The sequence below is a fragment of the Chiloscyllium plagiosum genome, chromosome 9 (assembly GCF_004010195.1).
Source record: "Chiloscyllium plagiosum isolate BGI_BamShark_2017 chromosome 9, ASM401019v2, whole genome shotgun sequence".
Taxonomy (NCBI): Eukaryota; Metazoa; Chordata; class Chondrichthyes; order Orectolobiformes; family Hemiscylliidae; genus Chiloscyllium; species Chiloscyllium plagiosum.
The window spans coordinates 28,057,822-28,073,926 of record NC_057718.1 but is presented as its reverse complement, the minus strand read 5'-3'; the positions used below and the strand labels follow the sequence as shown (position 1 = coordinate 28,073,926).

Sequence of the window (16,105 nt, the reverse complement as noted above, 5' to 3'; positions counted from 1 at the left end):
ACTCTCTTCCTAGGAAATTAAACCCTTTTTATTGTTACCTATCATCTACATAATGGTTATTGAATGCTCCACAATATATTAAGTCTAGGATGTTATGGTACATGCATACACTTTCAAGCTGTTGATTTTACCCACTGTCACCAATACGCATTAATGAAAAGCTAGTAAAGGGAGACTGAGTGTATATATATACATATATACTAGCTGCTTCATTACAGGGAGAAGAAGCATTACCAAAATGGCACTGTCCAGAAGTTACTTTTGTAACAATATGCATGTTTTAATGATGTGGCATCTAATTCAAATACTGGTACCACTTCAGATGTTTACTTTCCCTTAATCCCTCCCTGTACAGTCTCATGAAAGCACTTATGTTGACTTCTGGAAATAACTTTAAAAAGAACATATTTATGTTCTGTAATTGAAATCAATAGTTGTGGGATACAATCGATTTAGTGTTATCTTTTCTCTTTCATAGAAAGAATAAGATACTGGGACATGAGTATAGTTACAGCAAGTCTCTAGTTCTGCTAACAAAACAGGACACATTCAAGTACAATAAGGTTTTGCTTGAAATTACAAAAAAAAGCTACATGAGAAAAGCATTAAAATCAGTTGTCTCCATTGAATAAATGTTTCGTTTTTTAAAAAAAATCAAATGCAGAAGTGCTCGATCACATTTTTCATACATACACCAACCCAATCAGTACCCAGTGTCCATAGGTGCTGCAGAACACCTGTCACTCTGCATGCTGTTTCCAACAGCAACAGTCTTCCTTGTCAGCTCCATGGTTCAATGCTACTTGTCCAGAGAAGACAGCTTCACAAATTGGCATTTAGGGTACAGAATTAGCGTTAGCATTTTGTCCCTTGGGTAGTCCACTGCTGGCTGTTTAATCTGTCATAATGCTATTCATGCCCAGCACCTTCTCTTGATCCTGAGTTAGCAGATTACTCCTTCACTATCAGAACACCAGAGTTCAGACTCTAGTGCCATCCACACAGGCACACCAGCTGTACAAATTCAGATTCTTCCTGAAGATTTGGGCAAATGACAATTTCCCCCTAGGTTTTTTTTTATACAAATGGAGTTACTGTTGATTAGAATGGCAGGAAAAACAAACTCTCAGTTATGCTGCAATGTATTGGACTCTATTGGTGGTGCAGAGTCATACAGAGTGTCTGTATCATGTGTGGGTTCTCCTGCTAATGTGCAAGGATTTGAAAGTGTTCCAGCACCACAGTCACAGAAAAATCTGAAATGAGAGGGGAGAAAATAAATTATTTTATTACAATCTCCCATTTTAAGTGTATGAACTTGTGCTTAAATTTGATTTTTATAATCTGTGCTGCACAACCAACATTCCCACTATATATATTGTTCTGAACTTAATGAATGACAAAATGCATTTTTGTGTATTTGTGCACAGTGATCTTAATCCAATTTGTATAATCACAAGCTCATTTCAGCTGATCATGGATTTAAAGTGACAGTAACAACTTGTTCTCCATGATGAAGACAAATTATTTCACAAGCAGGTGAGCTGTTGAATACATTATCTTCATTCAGTCTACTTCAAGATGAACCCAGGTATGGGACAAAGATTTCAGAGTTTTTAATTGTGAGAATGGTGAAAAGAGATTTTAGGACTGGAAAGTTAGCAACAAGATCAGTTTCAAATGATCACAGACAGTTCAGGAGTATCCTTTGTAACAAAGATGGCTGAGACAGCCCAATGAATCCATCGGGGAAAAGGAAATATTTGAAGTAATAGTAAAGTTTTGGACTAAACAGGCAATGACTAAAGTTGTATATGCTGTAAACTTTGTATTCTACAATTACAAACCTTGTTATTAACTTTAAAAATTCCACTTAATCTGTTTACCTTTATTCTAACTACCTACACTGAATCTGCATATACCCCTCCTTCAGTCATGGAGGTGGTGAAGAGGGCAGAAACTCACTGCTATACCTTACACTGACAATAAGATGAAAATAGAACAAGGCTAGGCTTGTCATGCTGTCAGTATGCTATAACTTCATGGTATTAAGCAAATGGTTAGACTAATTCAGCAATATGTTCATGCCAAGAGATGAACAAATGTCCTCCAGTTAAACCTGCACATGTTTTGAGACTGAAGATACTACAGAATGTGTGTATTGGATATTAATGTAGGATTATCACCTAATAAGGTACCATTGGAAATGCCATGGTCATTTAATTAGTTTGTTAGCAGCATTATAGCAAAATGTTTTCATAACACAATTTTCTCCTACAGCACCTTACAAAAGGTGGTGATGTTCCAGCAACTACCTTTTGGTACACGTTAGAAGTCTAGTGATGAATCCACACTTTAGAGTGAGCTTGAAATAATTCAAATTTACACAGTAGTTAAGAAAACTAAATGTGTTCTCATGGACATATTGTATTCTACTTCATCACTGTTTATTTTAGGAGGTAACGTTGGTTTTCTTCCCAAAAGAAATAGCAGGCCAGCTGAATATCAAATTTCAAACACATGGGTGACCATCTATGCTAAATCCCAAAAGACATGTCTACTACTTGAAGGAAAAGAATACTGCTATGACAGATGTGTTATATATCAAGTGACAACATACAGTCTGGTGACACAGAGGACCTCAACCTAGACTGAAAATTATGGATGATGTTCACACTATAATTACTCAGTGTTTCCTATACAGCACTGACCTATCATGTCTAATGAATTCCACATCATGTCCTTGATGGCACTTCTTAATGCAGTTTACACAGATTGCATTACGATCTGTCGTGTTGCAGGTGTGACACCTAGTGGTTGAAAAGACAGGTGAAATTAAAAGTTATTTAAAATAAGCTGCTTTCCACTTTTGTTAGATAAATAGATATGCAAGAGCCATATAATTTACCTGTAAAAATCATGCATTGGGTAGCTTGTGTAACTCGATATCTTGTACAGGCACTGGCCCCTATTAACAGCCTTTTCAATTGCATCTTGATTGTTCATTATTTTGTTGTCTTAAAGGAAGAAAAAGCACCATGTTTATATGATTGTGTGGCTAAAGTAGAATTTTACCGAGTGCATATTAGCTCTTCCTTCACCCACATGGTCAGATTTCGACTTTCTTAATACTGGAGAGAACTACAGCTCTTATTTCCTCAATATGTTATGGCATCAAGTCGCTATTCGGATTTAAGAAACTGTTCAGAATTATGGTTCCACCACCTTCTAGCTGGATATTCCATGGTTGAACAATCTTTCCCCCTCCCTTGATTCTTTCAGTGACGTGGAATTGAAGCCCTGTAGTTATTGCCCTCAGGGAATACTTTGCTTAAACTGTGCTCAAACATGATAAAAGGAATGAATGGAACTTGGTCTAAGTTAAGGCATGGACAGGGAGAGAGTTGAAGTCACCATAAGATATAGGAGCAGAATTACACCATTTGGTCCACTGAGTCTGCTCTACCATTCAACCATGGTTAATATATTTCTCAAGCCCATACTGCCACCTTCTCCCTCAAATTCTTGATCACGGTTTAAAATCCCACAATACCAGGTTATAGTCCAACAGGTTTATTTGACTATTTGGTGTATGCTTTTTAACTTTGTCCACTCCAGTCCAACACCAGCACCTCTACATAATAAATCTTGATCCTCTTAGCAATCAAGATCTGTCTTAAATACACCAATAATTTGGCCTTCACAGATTCACTCCCCTCTGGCTGTAGAAATTCCTGACGTCCATTATAAAGACTTGTTCCTTCATTGAGGCCATGCCCTTGGCTTTTAGTCTATCCTACTTGTGGAAACAATCTCCATGTCCACTCTATCCAGGCCCCTTGGCATTCTGTAAGTTTCAATGTGATTTCTTCCCCTCCTTACCTCCACTGTGTACAGAATGAGAGTCCTAAACTATTCATGACAAGCCTTTCATATCCCTCGTATCATTCTTGTAAACAACATGTGGACACCCTCCAACACTACACATTCAAGACTACTCTCAAAATTCCAAATGTGGTTTGACTTGTGCCTTCTACAGCCTTAGCAATACATTTTTGCTCTTATATTCTAGACCTCTTGAATTGCATTTGCTTTCGTGACTGCCAATTGAACCTGCATGTTGACCGTAAAGTGCTCAGTCCCTTTTTCCAATTAACATACAATTGTGGTCCCAACACTGACCCTTCAGAACTCGACTGGTCACCAGTTATGATCCCTTTATCCCCATTCTCTGCCTTCTGCCAGTCAGCCAATCCTCTGTTCATACCAGTACCTTGCCCCAGCACATTGTCAAAGACATTCTGGAAATCTAATAGATCATGTTCGCTGGGTCTCCTATGTCCAACTTGCTCATTACCTCATAAAAGTCACTACCTAGGGACTAGAATTGTGAGTGGAAACCAAAATCAATACTGTTTCTTTCCAATATTTAATTTGAATATATTTCTGCCTGTCCAGTATGGATGTCAGTTGAGCAGTCCAACATTTCAGCAGTGGAGGAGTTGAGAGAGATGATGAAGGTATTAGTCTGAAACTAATTCCATGTTGCTCAACAGCAGCATATGGATGATAAATAGAAAGGTGCCAATGATAGAGCAGGGGCATGAGAGGCTATTGCAACTGACTACTATCTTAATCGCAGCCAGGCAGAGATTGGAACCAGATGCAGTGGTAACAAACCCTGGCCAATGCTGCAGAAATGCTGAGAAGTTAATAGATAAAACTTATCTGTTATCAATTAACTTGGACATAAGATATGACTTCGAGAAGAGCTATTTTGTTGCTATTGCAGGTTGGAAATGCAACTTGGGAGAATTCAAACAGTGTTCTGGGAAGTTTGAGAAGGCAACAACACAAAAACTGACTTTGGCGAAGATAGGGATGTTGGAGATGGTGCACTAGTTTGGTCAAGGGTAGGGGATGACAGATTTTAAGCTGGGAGGATATATTTACAAGATGAGCTAGCTTGGGAACCAGTTAGGAATTTAGGTGGACAGCAGTCTTGTGGGAGGAGGATTGCAGGTGGTTGACCTCATGCATTTTAATTCCTTAGGCTGTTTACAACCTCTATTAGATATGTTCGTGGAGTCACTAAAGCTACACACAAGTTTACATGACCATAATCGAAATACAATCCCATGTTAATGTCTGGGACAGGAGCTCATGAAGCATTGTTACAGAAAATAGTTGGATGGATTGACTTATTGGAATACTGGCAGCTGTATATCTAATCTTTGCATAAACTCATGAATCTATATAGTCAATGACCCAAAGGTTGACTGATTATAGAGTTTCACAGAAAGCTTAAATCACACCTCGAAGCAACCAACAAAAAACTCTATTCAGACAAAGCAGCTCGTGATCAGGCACTGTCTATATAAGTTACAACATTCTTACAAGATCAGAATTTATCAGAACTCATTTAAATGCAACATTATTGCATGTATGGGCATTAGTGGTCCATCATTCATGAATTACTTCTATGCCTCAAAATCATGGAATAAGTTTCTCAACGTAGCTTCAGAAGGATTACACTCCATGACTTAATCTCCTTTGCTGATAGAACTATCGGCAACCTGCCAAATTAGTACCTTCAAGCCACTTTTCTTTCTTTAGCTGACATACAGCTCAACTGGTATTATTCAAAGCTTTTTAATAAAGCTTGTTCTACTTGAAAGTGAGAACATAGCCTGAAATTCCAAACCAAAGAGTTCATGATTAAATGTCTTACAGCAACCTTTTCGGGGAGATTAAACATACGGTTTGATACAGGAATCATATCAGATTTGCAGTGATGATGGTGAAAACTGTCTGCATTTGCTGTCATTATAAGTTATCAGTTCAGAGGAGCAGAGTTCATGCATGTACGTTTGAACATGAAAGCTGCTGTTGAATCTATACATTCACATAGGGTATGGTGTGTTTGTCTAAGGCTACACACACACTCCATGGAGATACATTAATCAACCCAGACTAGATTGCTAATATACAGATTTGCAGAGTCAAAGCTTAAAGACTTCCAAATATTTAGAAAATGACAGATTAATCACGGGGAAAAAAAACTATTCCTGTTAGCAAGAACTGGATGACACTGATGTCAGGCGATTAGTAAAACATTTTGTGGCAACACGAGGATAATTTACTTTCACACACAGTCATTAGAATCTGGAATGCAGAGTATAGCAGATGCAGATTTAATTACAAAGTTCAAAAGGTAACTGGATAATTATCTGAAGAGAAAACTTTTAGGTTATGGGGAAAAGGTGTGGTGTGGTCCTGGCTGCATTGCTGTTGCAGAGAATCCATATGGACATGTACATAATTGTAAGGATGAGAAATGAAGGAACTGTGTTTCACTCAGTCAATGCTTCAAGGACAAACTCAAGGCAGCCTGGGGTCAATTAATTGTTTCAGACATGCCTTAATTGCCATGAAGAAAGTTAAGTAAATTGATAGTGTCGATGGGTCAGTGAGCTATTCAGCTTTAAAAGAGGGATTATGAATCACTGCAAGGTTAAGTCTCCATTAGAGTCTTTTCCCAATAGGCATTTACTAAGTTACTTTAAGGATAGAGGAAGGAAGACAGCAAATAAAACATTACCAAGACATCAATCATACAGTTTTCAAACAGTTACATGGATAGAGTGGTAGTGCGACATTTGTGACAGTGCACAATTAGGGGAGACTGCTGCTCTCCTCCAATCATAATTACTGGTGCAAGTTTTTCTTTTTTTTTCTATGTAGATAATAAATAGTCATCTACATTATACCATCAGTAAGATCAAATGGTTTTCCAATAGCAAAGTTTAATAATATGTTTTTATACCTTTCATTGAAACATTCACGCCAGATGCCAGAAATAACCCTCCAAACCGGTTGTTGAATATCTGATTGTTTTCTAGAGTAGCTGTAGCATGATTTGTTATCTCAATGCCTATGAAAGAAGGACAATGATTACAAATAGCTGGACTTGTAAGGTTATACAACTACTTCAGGCCACCTTTAAACCTAAATAGTTAAACACAGCTGAGGTAAAATTTCTTGATCCAATACCAATTCCATTACGCTCCAGGTAGAGCCTGTCCCCAGTGGTGTAGGGGAGGAAGACAATGAATATATATCCGATGGTCAAGATAAGTACCTTGGTGATGGTTAGGGTGAAAAACTTGATCCAACATTTGGTGGAACAACTGAAAATGCTAACTGTGGAACGGAACCCCTTTATTAAAAAAAAGTCAATTTCATTGATGCCTACAGTTCCTGGACTCCTGTGTCTATGGATCTGAACGTTGATATTCTAACCACCCAGCAAGCTCAAGGTTCCTTCTTGACATCAGCTGGCATAGTTGTACTAAACTCGCACTCCATGGGAATTGCCAAATATTGCCCCTCCTTCCATTTTACACAAGAACCGTTTTGCAGGTATCCACAAATTCACAACCATGGCATTAAATAAAACAAACTTCTCTCACTAAAAGTCAGGCCCCAAAACAATCGACATAAATTAATATTCTATTTGTATAAATACATTTAATTAACTTCATTCATCCCAGAGGTGTTGAGAAACTAGCAAAGGTCAGGGGGATTCACCCTGCAACACAGCTAGTCCTGCATCAACTGAATGGTTAGCACACAACAACATTTATTACTCTATAACATGTGGGTAAGGAAAACAAATGACGAAGTGAATAAAATACCATCCTGCTGGAAAACTTCGACTTTTTTTATAAACACCGTTAGTAAAAGTAGCACCTTACTGTCAAGTTTGAAACAAAAGTGCAAACTACAGACATTTTGATTAATTTTATACTGACTGCTATGGGTGCCAGTTATAAATCAATTGCTACTTTCACATCAAGCCAGTTTCCAGCTTGTTCTGGAGTATATTCTCAGTTATATTAAAAAACTTGAAAATTCACAGCAGCAACATCTACAAGCTCATTTCCCATTTGACACAAAAGTGCGAAAAGATTATTCCATCTGCACCATAAAACTTCAATTCTGTTTTTATATTTTTGTTTTTTTAAAATATAAAAAATAAACATGCATGTAAAATCTGTTAACGATAACAGGTGGAAGGCAAGCAAAAACCTTCTAAATTGACAATTAAATTGCATTAATTTTAATAGATCAGGCTTGGTGACAGATTTATTTGATATTTGAATTTAAATAAAAAGGCTTGTTTCACATCAAAAATACCTTCCATCAGAACCACACTGCTTGCAGTCAGCAATGGCCAACAGCTTTTTCCATCGAGTGTTTTACATACAATTCAAAACAAACTATTACAATGGAGAGGAAAGAATTTCAACATAATGTACGCATTTAGCACAAGCCAGTCATGACTGTATCAAAATCATGGTCTTTATACAACAAACCACATATGAGTGATCGTGTTGCCTTTCTCACTTTCAAGACTAACCATTCCATTTCTCACATTATGTAATACCACAACAACGGAAAGAAAATTTATCAAATAATTTTATTTACACATTACGTGGACACAAACTTTGATTAAAAGTTACAGACCTGCTGCAAACCCATCAAATATCCTGTTCTTTCGCAATACTGGATGGCTGTTTGTGCTAATAAGAACACCAGCTTGGGCATTCCTGAAGATATCATTTTCCTCAAGGAGTCCTACAATAAGAGATGAAAGAGGGAAAGCAATATAACTAATATAACAAAAATATATCAGCGGCAATAAAACTCAAGCTACTTGGCATTAAACAATCCCAGAAGTAACATGACACTAGGTTATAGTCCAACAGGTTTATGTGAAATCACAAGCTTTCAGAGTGCTACTCCTTCATCAGGTGAAGTCTACACCTGACAAAGGAGCAGCACTTAGAAAGCTTGTTATTTCAAATAAAACTGTTGCACTATAGCCTGGTGTCTTGGGATTTCTGACTTTGTCCCTTCCAGTTCAACACCGGCACCTCCACATCATGGCTACCATCAACACCTTAAACAATGTGATTTTTAAACCTTTGAGTCTCTTCAAAGATTCAAAGAAGCTTTAAAAATTCTTCACACAGGAAGAGAAACACCAAGTGATTTTAATCAGGAAGTATCATTATTGGAAGTGTATTTTCAGCATAAAATAGTCCTCTATAATCCATTTTAGTAGACAGCAAAACATACAAAGCAAAAACAGAAATTGCTGGCAAATCTCAGCAGGTCTAGCAGCATCTGTGCAGAGAAAACAGTCAATGTTCAAGGTCCAATGACCCTTAGAGTTCTGGATCCAAAATGGTGATTCTGTTTTTTCTCCACAGATGCTGAGGTTCTCCAGCAACTTCCACTTCAGTTTCAGATTTCCAGCATCCGTTTTTTTTTGCAAAAATATCAAGTCAGTAGTTGACTGTATAATTGCTTTTCATAAGAGTTCAGCTGCAGTTTGAAATTCCAAACCAAATCTTGCCATTTTGCGAAGCAATTCTATTTATATTCATATTAATTGCAGGATATTACCCATCACTGACTCAAGAAATTGGTATCTGCAATAAAATCCCACAAACTCTGTACTTGTTTCTGAGTAACAGAGAGGAAATGCTTTGAAGAATTTAATTCCTCAAAACCCACTTCCACAAAATGTGCAAACCTCAAAGTTAAATCAAACAAAAATTCAAGATCTAATGATCCATTCAGTTTCATAAATGATGAACACTCGCAGTTCTAAGCATGTGCTAAATTTCAAGATAATACAAAGCTAATGAGGTTGGCAAATTACAAATATGTTGCTCTTGAAAAGGTACCAAGCTGCCTTCTTGAAGTACTGTGGCCACCTTCCCTTAATGTTAAATTAATGTAGAGAATTGCAATATAAATGATGATAAGGATCCTGAACAACAAACTAAAGATGCTGCGACAATGCCCGTTGGCAGTAACTGAAGCTAATTTTTGGAGGTATTACAAGATCAACACTGAGCTGTAATAGTGGGTAATCTTTCTACTTTTTATGAATAGTAGCTGCAACATCACACCACTATGTGCAGTAGAAGAAATGCAGGTATTGAGCAGTTACAGGAGAGTTCTCCAAGTGATCAGTAGCTACAAGAAACTGAGTTACACGTAGATAGTATAGACAATGATAAACGGTTTCATTTTCTCCACAATAAGAGCAGAGGCAGGACCTGCATTTGAGGGGTGAATTTAAAAAAAAAATTACTGCCAAAATAACAACAGTATAATGCACTAGTTTTGAATAATATGTAAATCATCCAATGACTAACAGCAAGAAAGAAGTACCCTGTGAAACACAAACCTTCACAAGTTGTTGGCACTATTTATACCACTCCATGGTTAGAGCTTATACTGATGAACAAGAGAGGGGAGTGGTATCTGCACCAAATTGTTCCAAGAAGCAATGACACTAAGTAGAATACTTCAAATGCTGTTTGTGCTCAGAGGACATACGACTATAACTGAAACAGGCATGGGAATCCAGGAGGAAGAGTTTCTGTTTTGTACTTGAACAGGTAGAGGGTTCTTGCAACCTGTATGGGCTACAGCAGGCTCAATGAGCACAATAACCATGGAAAAAGGGGGCATTCAAGTCAGGAAAGTAAAAAAAAGAATTTAATAATAGCCAGAGCTACGTAACTAGAGGGATAGAGAATTCTCTGCACTCAAGAGTAAGAATTGCAAGGGCTACATTGCTCCCCTTGGAGCTGAAAGCTAATGAATAAGACGGTGGAAAATTCCCATGGTCCACGTAGTCCACTGATATTTAAGAACACAGGTTCTGCACAAAATTGTATGAGCAACTTGGGTCTAAGTTATAAAGCAGAATCACAAAATGTAGTAATCTGTACACTGCTATTGGAGCCACAAGCACATTGCCATGCGTTCTATAAAATACAGTATTTCATGTATGGCCTCAAGAATGGTGTGGCAGAAATGGGTTTCATTCACAGGCTACTGACATCATTACTGGTGCAAAGATCTGCTCCATTGGATGGACTGCATTTGAACTCTGATGAGAACAATGTCCCAGCAAATCAAGTATGTAAAGCCGTCAAAGGATTTTTTTTTTTTAAAAAGGGGAGAGGTGTGCTTGGAGGACTAAAGTGAGGGGAGAACTTCAGCAAGTTAGAGAAAGGACAAGGCAATAGTGCAGGTAAAGATACAGATCACAATAAACCAACTGACAAACAGCAGAATGTACAAAAATAAGACTGCAACTGCCAACAGGATCAGATTAGATCTAAAACAGTAAAGCAACTACACTAAATGTTCTTTATCTGAATGTATGGAGCACTTTTTAATGAGACAGGTGACAAAGAGAAATAAATATATATTATCTGATAGCAATTAGAGATACAGTTGCAAGGTGACCAAAAATGGAAACTGGATATTCAGAGATCCTCAAATTTCAGAAGGATAGGCAGAAAATAACTTGATCAGATTTGTTAATAAAGGATGAGATCACTACAGTCATGAGAAATTTTCATTATGCAGACGATTGAGATGTAGAATCAATTTGGGTAGAATAAAGAAATAGCAAGGGAAAGACGTCACTGGTGAAACAGTTCATCCAACCTCAAATAGTAGTTACTTTGTCAGACAGAGTACAATTCTTTTACTAAAATGAAGGATTTTGAGAAAGGTTCTGCAATGTGATGGACAATTTTAAGCTTCGAGACTGAACAAATAAAATTTGCAAAAGCAGCTTTGAGTAAGAGTTAATGGAATGCATTCAGGCCAGTTTTTTAGAACAATACATTGTGGAATCATCCATGGAACAAGCCATTTTAAATCATGTAATACGTAATGAGTTACGATAAATTAATGGCATCATAGTAAAAGGTCATTCCAAAGAGTCATCAAAACAATGAAGTTCCTATTCAGTTTGAGGATGAGAAACGTGGGTAATTGAGTCACCACACTACAAAAAAGGCCACCTGGCCAATGAAGTCAATGCTGGCTCACTGTGGAGCAATCTCAAAAACTTATTCCCTGTTTTATCCCAGAAGTTCTGTGAAAAATGGCTATCCAGTTCCCTTCTTCAACCTTCAATTCCACCACTGCCATTACCCTCCTAGGTAGAGTTCCACATGATTAACACGTGTTGTGTAATAAAATCTGAAACTGGTGTCTTAAACTGAAAAAAAGGTAATTACAAGGGTATGAAGGCAGAATTGGCTGAAGTGGACAGGGAAAACATTAAAATGGTAAGGAGGCTGATAAGCAGATGTTTGAGCACTATTTCATAATTTTTAAAAATATAACCCACTGAGGAAGAAAAAGACTTGAGAAGGATGCACCATCCATAGCTACTTAAAGTACTATGGTATCAAACTGAAAGAAGAATGGCGGCCAGAAGATTGGAAACATTCTAGAAACCAAAAGGCATCTAAAAAGGTGAGCAGAGATCAGCAGCAAACGTAAAGCAAATAGCAAAACTTTCTGCATGTGCTTGAAATGAAGAGATGACTCCATTAATTAAACATCGTCTCTCAAAGAATGAGAATTATTAAGAAACAAGAAAATGTCAGGTGCTTTGCATAAGTATTTTGTGTCTTTCCAGTAAATGACATTAAAAGCATTCCAATAATTGGAAAATCATGAGTTATAAGTAGTAATCTAAAAAAACTACCACTAGAAAAAAGCACTTTGCAAACTTGGTATTTGGGAAGTCCTATGTACCTGATGGTCTGTATCCTAAGATCATAAAACAGCTGCAGAAATGTGGTTACAATTTGCAAAGGTTCCAGCGAATTGAAGAACTATAAATATAAAACCAATAAATATAAGACTAGTGGTACTCCACCGGGATCAGTGCTGAGTCCACTTTTGTTTGTCATTTATATAAAAACGATCCAGATGAGCATAAAGGCGGCATGGTTAGGAATTTTGCAGATGACACCAAAATTGATGGTATAGTGGACAGTAAAGAAGGTTATCTATGATTTCAAAGAGATCGTGATCAATTGGGTCAATGGGCTGAAGCGAGGCAGATGGAGTTTCATTTGGATACATGCAAGGTATTACATTTTGGTAAAATGTAATTTTACAATTAAAAGTAGGGCCTTGGGTAGTGTTATAGAACAGAGACCCAAGGGTTCAGGTACACAACTCTTTGAAGTTTGATAGGGTAGTTAAGTCAAGCTCACTTGCTTTCATTGCTCAGAGTTTTGAGTATGAAAGTTGGGACGTTACGTTGCGGTTGTAGTGGACATGGTGAGTCCTCTTCCACAGTACTGCGTCCTGTTCTACTGTCCCTGTTATAAGAAGGATATTAAGTTAGAGAAGGTTCAGAAGAAGGGGATTGAGTTATAAGGAGAGGCTGGATAAGCTGGGACTTGTTTCACTTGCACGTAGGTAGTTGAGGGATGACCATACACGAGGAGAAGGAGAATGGCAGATGACTTTTCTTTATGATTGGAGATTTCAAGACTGAGGGCATTTAAGGTGAGAGGAAAAAGATTTTTGAGGGGCTTTTTTTTTGAGAGAGAGATTCATGTGTGGAATCAACTTCGAGAGGAAGTGGTAGATGAGAATAGAGTTACATTTAAAAGACATTTGGATAAGTACATGAATAAGAAATATTTGAAGGGATAATGAGCCAAGAGCAGACAGGTGGGAGTTTAGTTCGGGATCATGGTTGGCATGAGCTGGTTGGACCGAAGGGTCTGTTTCCGTGCTGTATAACTCTACATTCAAGAAAGGAGGGAGACAAAAAGGAGGAATCTACAGGTCAGTTAACCTAAAAATCTATCATTGTGAAAATGCTGGAACCCATTAGTTGAAGCACAATATTTAGAAAATCACATGAAACCTAAATGACACCGATTGTGTGAAAGGGAAATAGTGTTTGACAAATCTGTTAAGAGTTAAAAAGTTTTTTTTAAAAAACGATGTTACGACCATTGCGAATTAAGGGAAGCCACTAGATAACTTACATTTGGATTTCCAAAAGACATTTGATAATTTGCCACAAAAAGAAGTTACCACACAGATTTCATGGTTCTGGGGCAATCATGCATAAGTTGAAGATTGGCCAACTAATAGAAAACAGATTCAAAAATAAAAGCTGACAAATTTAACTGGTCAGGTGCCACTGGGATCGACAACTACTTACAATCTTGAATATTGTTGAAAAAAAAATTTTGTCAAAGCTTTTAGTTTCATACTCATTAGTGCAATTTGCAAAAAAAAAAGGAAAACAGGATTTATACTGTACAAGAGGGGTTTAAGGCAACACCTCTACCTTTGTACCAGTTTGATGACCAGGATGTGTTTTAAATAAGGCAGCTGGACTTTCACTCATTATACCATTACCCTGAGAAATAAACCAAAGAATTGTCGTTTCTGTTTGTTTCAGATCACCAGCATCCACAGTTCTTTGTTTTATTTCACTAGGTTGACACCTGGAATCATGGGGCTACCTTATGGGGAACGTTTGAGCAGATTGAGCATATATAATGAGAGTTTACAAGGAGAAAAGACGACCCTGTGAACACTGGAAATTGAAGGATATACAGCACTAGATTAAGAAACCAAGGGCTCAAAATAGCAGAAGCACGAGAGGAGTATGAAATTCCCTCTTGCACATTCCAAAGGGAGATTAGGAGAGCAAAAAGGGGACATGGAAGGATTTTCCTTTAGTTTAACTGCCAGTATCCCAAATCGTTTTACAAGTAAATTAATTGTAAAAGGATAATGAGGGAAAGAGTAGGGCCAGATAAGGACTAGTGATAATTTCAGCATGGAGCCATAAGATATAGGTAGGCTCCTAAATGGATATTTGCATCACTATTCATTAGTGAGAGGGACAATCTGGATTTAGAAATAAGGGAGAAGGTCTGTGCTACAATTAAATAAATTAGCATAGACAAAGTGGATGTTCTGAGTGGTCTGGCAGATTTAAATGTAGATAAGTTCAACAGCCAGATAAAATGCACACCATGTTGTTGAGTGAGGCAACAGAGAAAATAGGAGAGTTGTAAAAGTTTTCAATTCTTCTCTGGCCATAAGAGACATGCCAGAGGACAAAAGGACAGCCAATGTGATACACTTATTCATGAAGGCAGCAAGGAATAATACAGGAAACTACAGGCAGGTCAGTCTAATCTCACTGGTGGGGAAACTATTGGAAGCAATAGAGAGACAGAATTAATCTACATTTGGAGAGACAGGAATTCACTTGAATGATTTTTCTTGAAGAAGTGACCAGGTGTGTAGATGAGGGCAATGCTTTTGACATAATCTACTTGGACATCAGCATCCCTCTTGATAAGGTCCCATCATGGAAGACTGATAACAAAGGTAAGCGCCCACGAGATTAAATGAAATTTGGAAAATTAGATCTTTAATTGACAGAGTGGCAGGAAGCAAAGCAGAATGGTACAGGGGTGCTTTTCCAACTAAAAGTCTGTGCCTAGTGTAGTACCACAGGGGTTCAGTGTTAGGGCCCTCACTGTTTGTGGTTTATACAAATGATTTAGACTTGAATGTAGGAGGGTTGATCAGTAAGTTCACAGATGATACAAAATTTGACGGGCTCCTAAATAGGAAGGACGATAGCTTCTGACTGCAAGAGAATGTAGGTAAGCTGAGAAATGGAATTCAATCGGGATAGATGTAAGGTGATGCACTTACACATGACAAATAAAGGGAGTCTGAGACGAATGGTATGACCAGGGAAGCACCGATGATCAGAGACACCTTGGTGTACATGTACAATAGTCCCTTAAGGTATCAGGATAGGTGAATAAAGTGGTTAAAGTGGCATATGGGATACATGGCTTTGTTAGTTTAAGAGAATAGTTTAAGAAAAACAAGTTCATGTTGGAACTGTATAAAATGTTAGATAGACCACAGGTAGAGGACTGTATGCAGGTCGAGAATCCACATTGTACGAGGGATGTGATAGTACAAATGAGGATTCAGAGGAGGCTTATCAAGATATTGCCTGCACTGAAGAGTCTCAATTATGAAGAGAGATCAGACAGCAGTGGAAATTGAGAGGGTACATGATTGATATATATAAAATGATGAGGGGCATAGATAGGGGAGACAGAAGAAACTGGAAGAATCAATGGCCATGCGCATAGATTTAAGGTAAGGGAGAAAAGATTTAGAGGAGAATACTTTCACC

The 16,105-nt window shown here is 37.6% G+C and overlaps 1 protein-coding gene across 2 annotated transcripts in view; it reads right to left on the bottom strand.

The window, feature by feature from the left end:
• Positions 1–6: 6 nt before the first annotated feature.
• The window catches only part of fbxo11b (F-box protein 11b), a 153,951-nt gene continuing 137,852 nt past the window's right edge, over positions 7–16,105 (bottom strand). For both annotated transcript variants that reach the window (XM_043695619.1, XM_043695620.1), the window contains 5 exons: positions 8,530–8,640; positions 6,827–6,934; positions 2,909–3,017; positions 2,712–2,810; positions 7–1,256 (listed from right to left, as the gene is read on the bottom strand). In XM_043695619.1, coding sequence (XP_043551554.1) covers positions 1,127–1,256; positions 2,712–2,810; positions 2,909–3,017; positions 6,827–6,934; positions 8,530–8,640 — 557 coding nt within the window. In that variant the 3' untranslated portion in view covers positions 7–1,126. The remainder of the gene's footprint in view (positions 1,257–2,711; positions 2,811–2,908; positions 3,018–6,826; positions 6,935–8,529; positions 8,641–16,105) is intronic.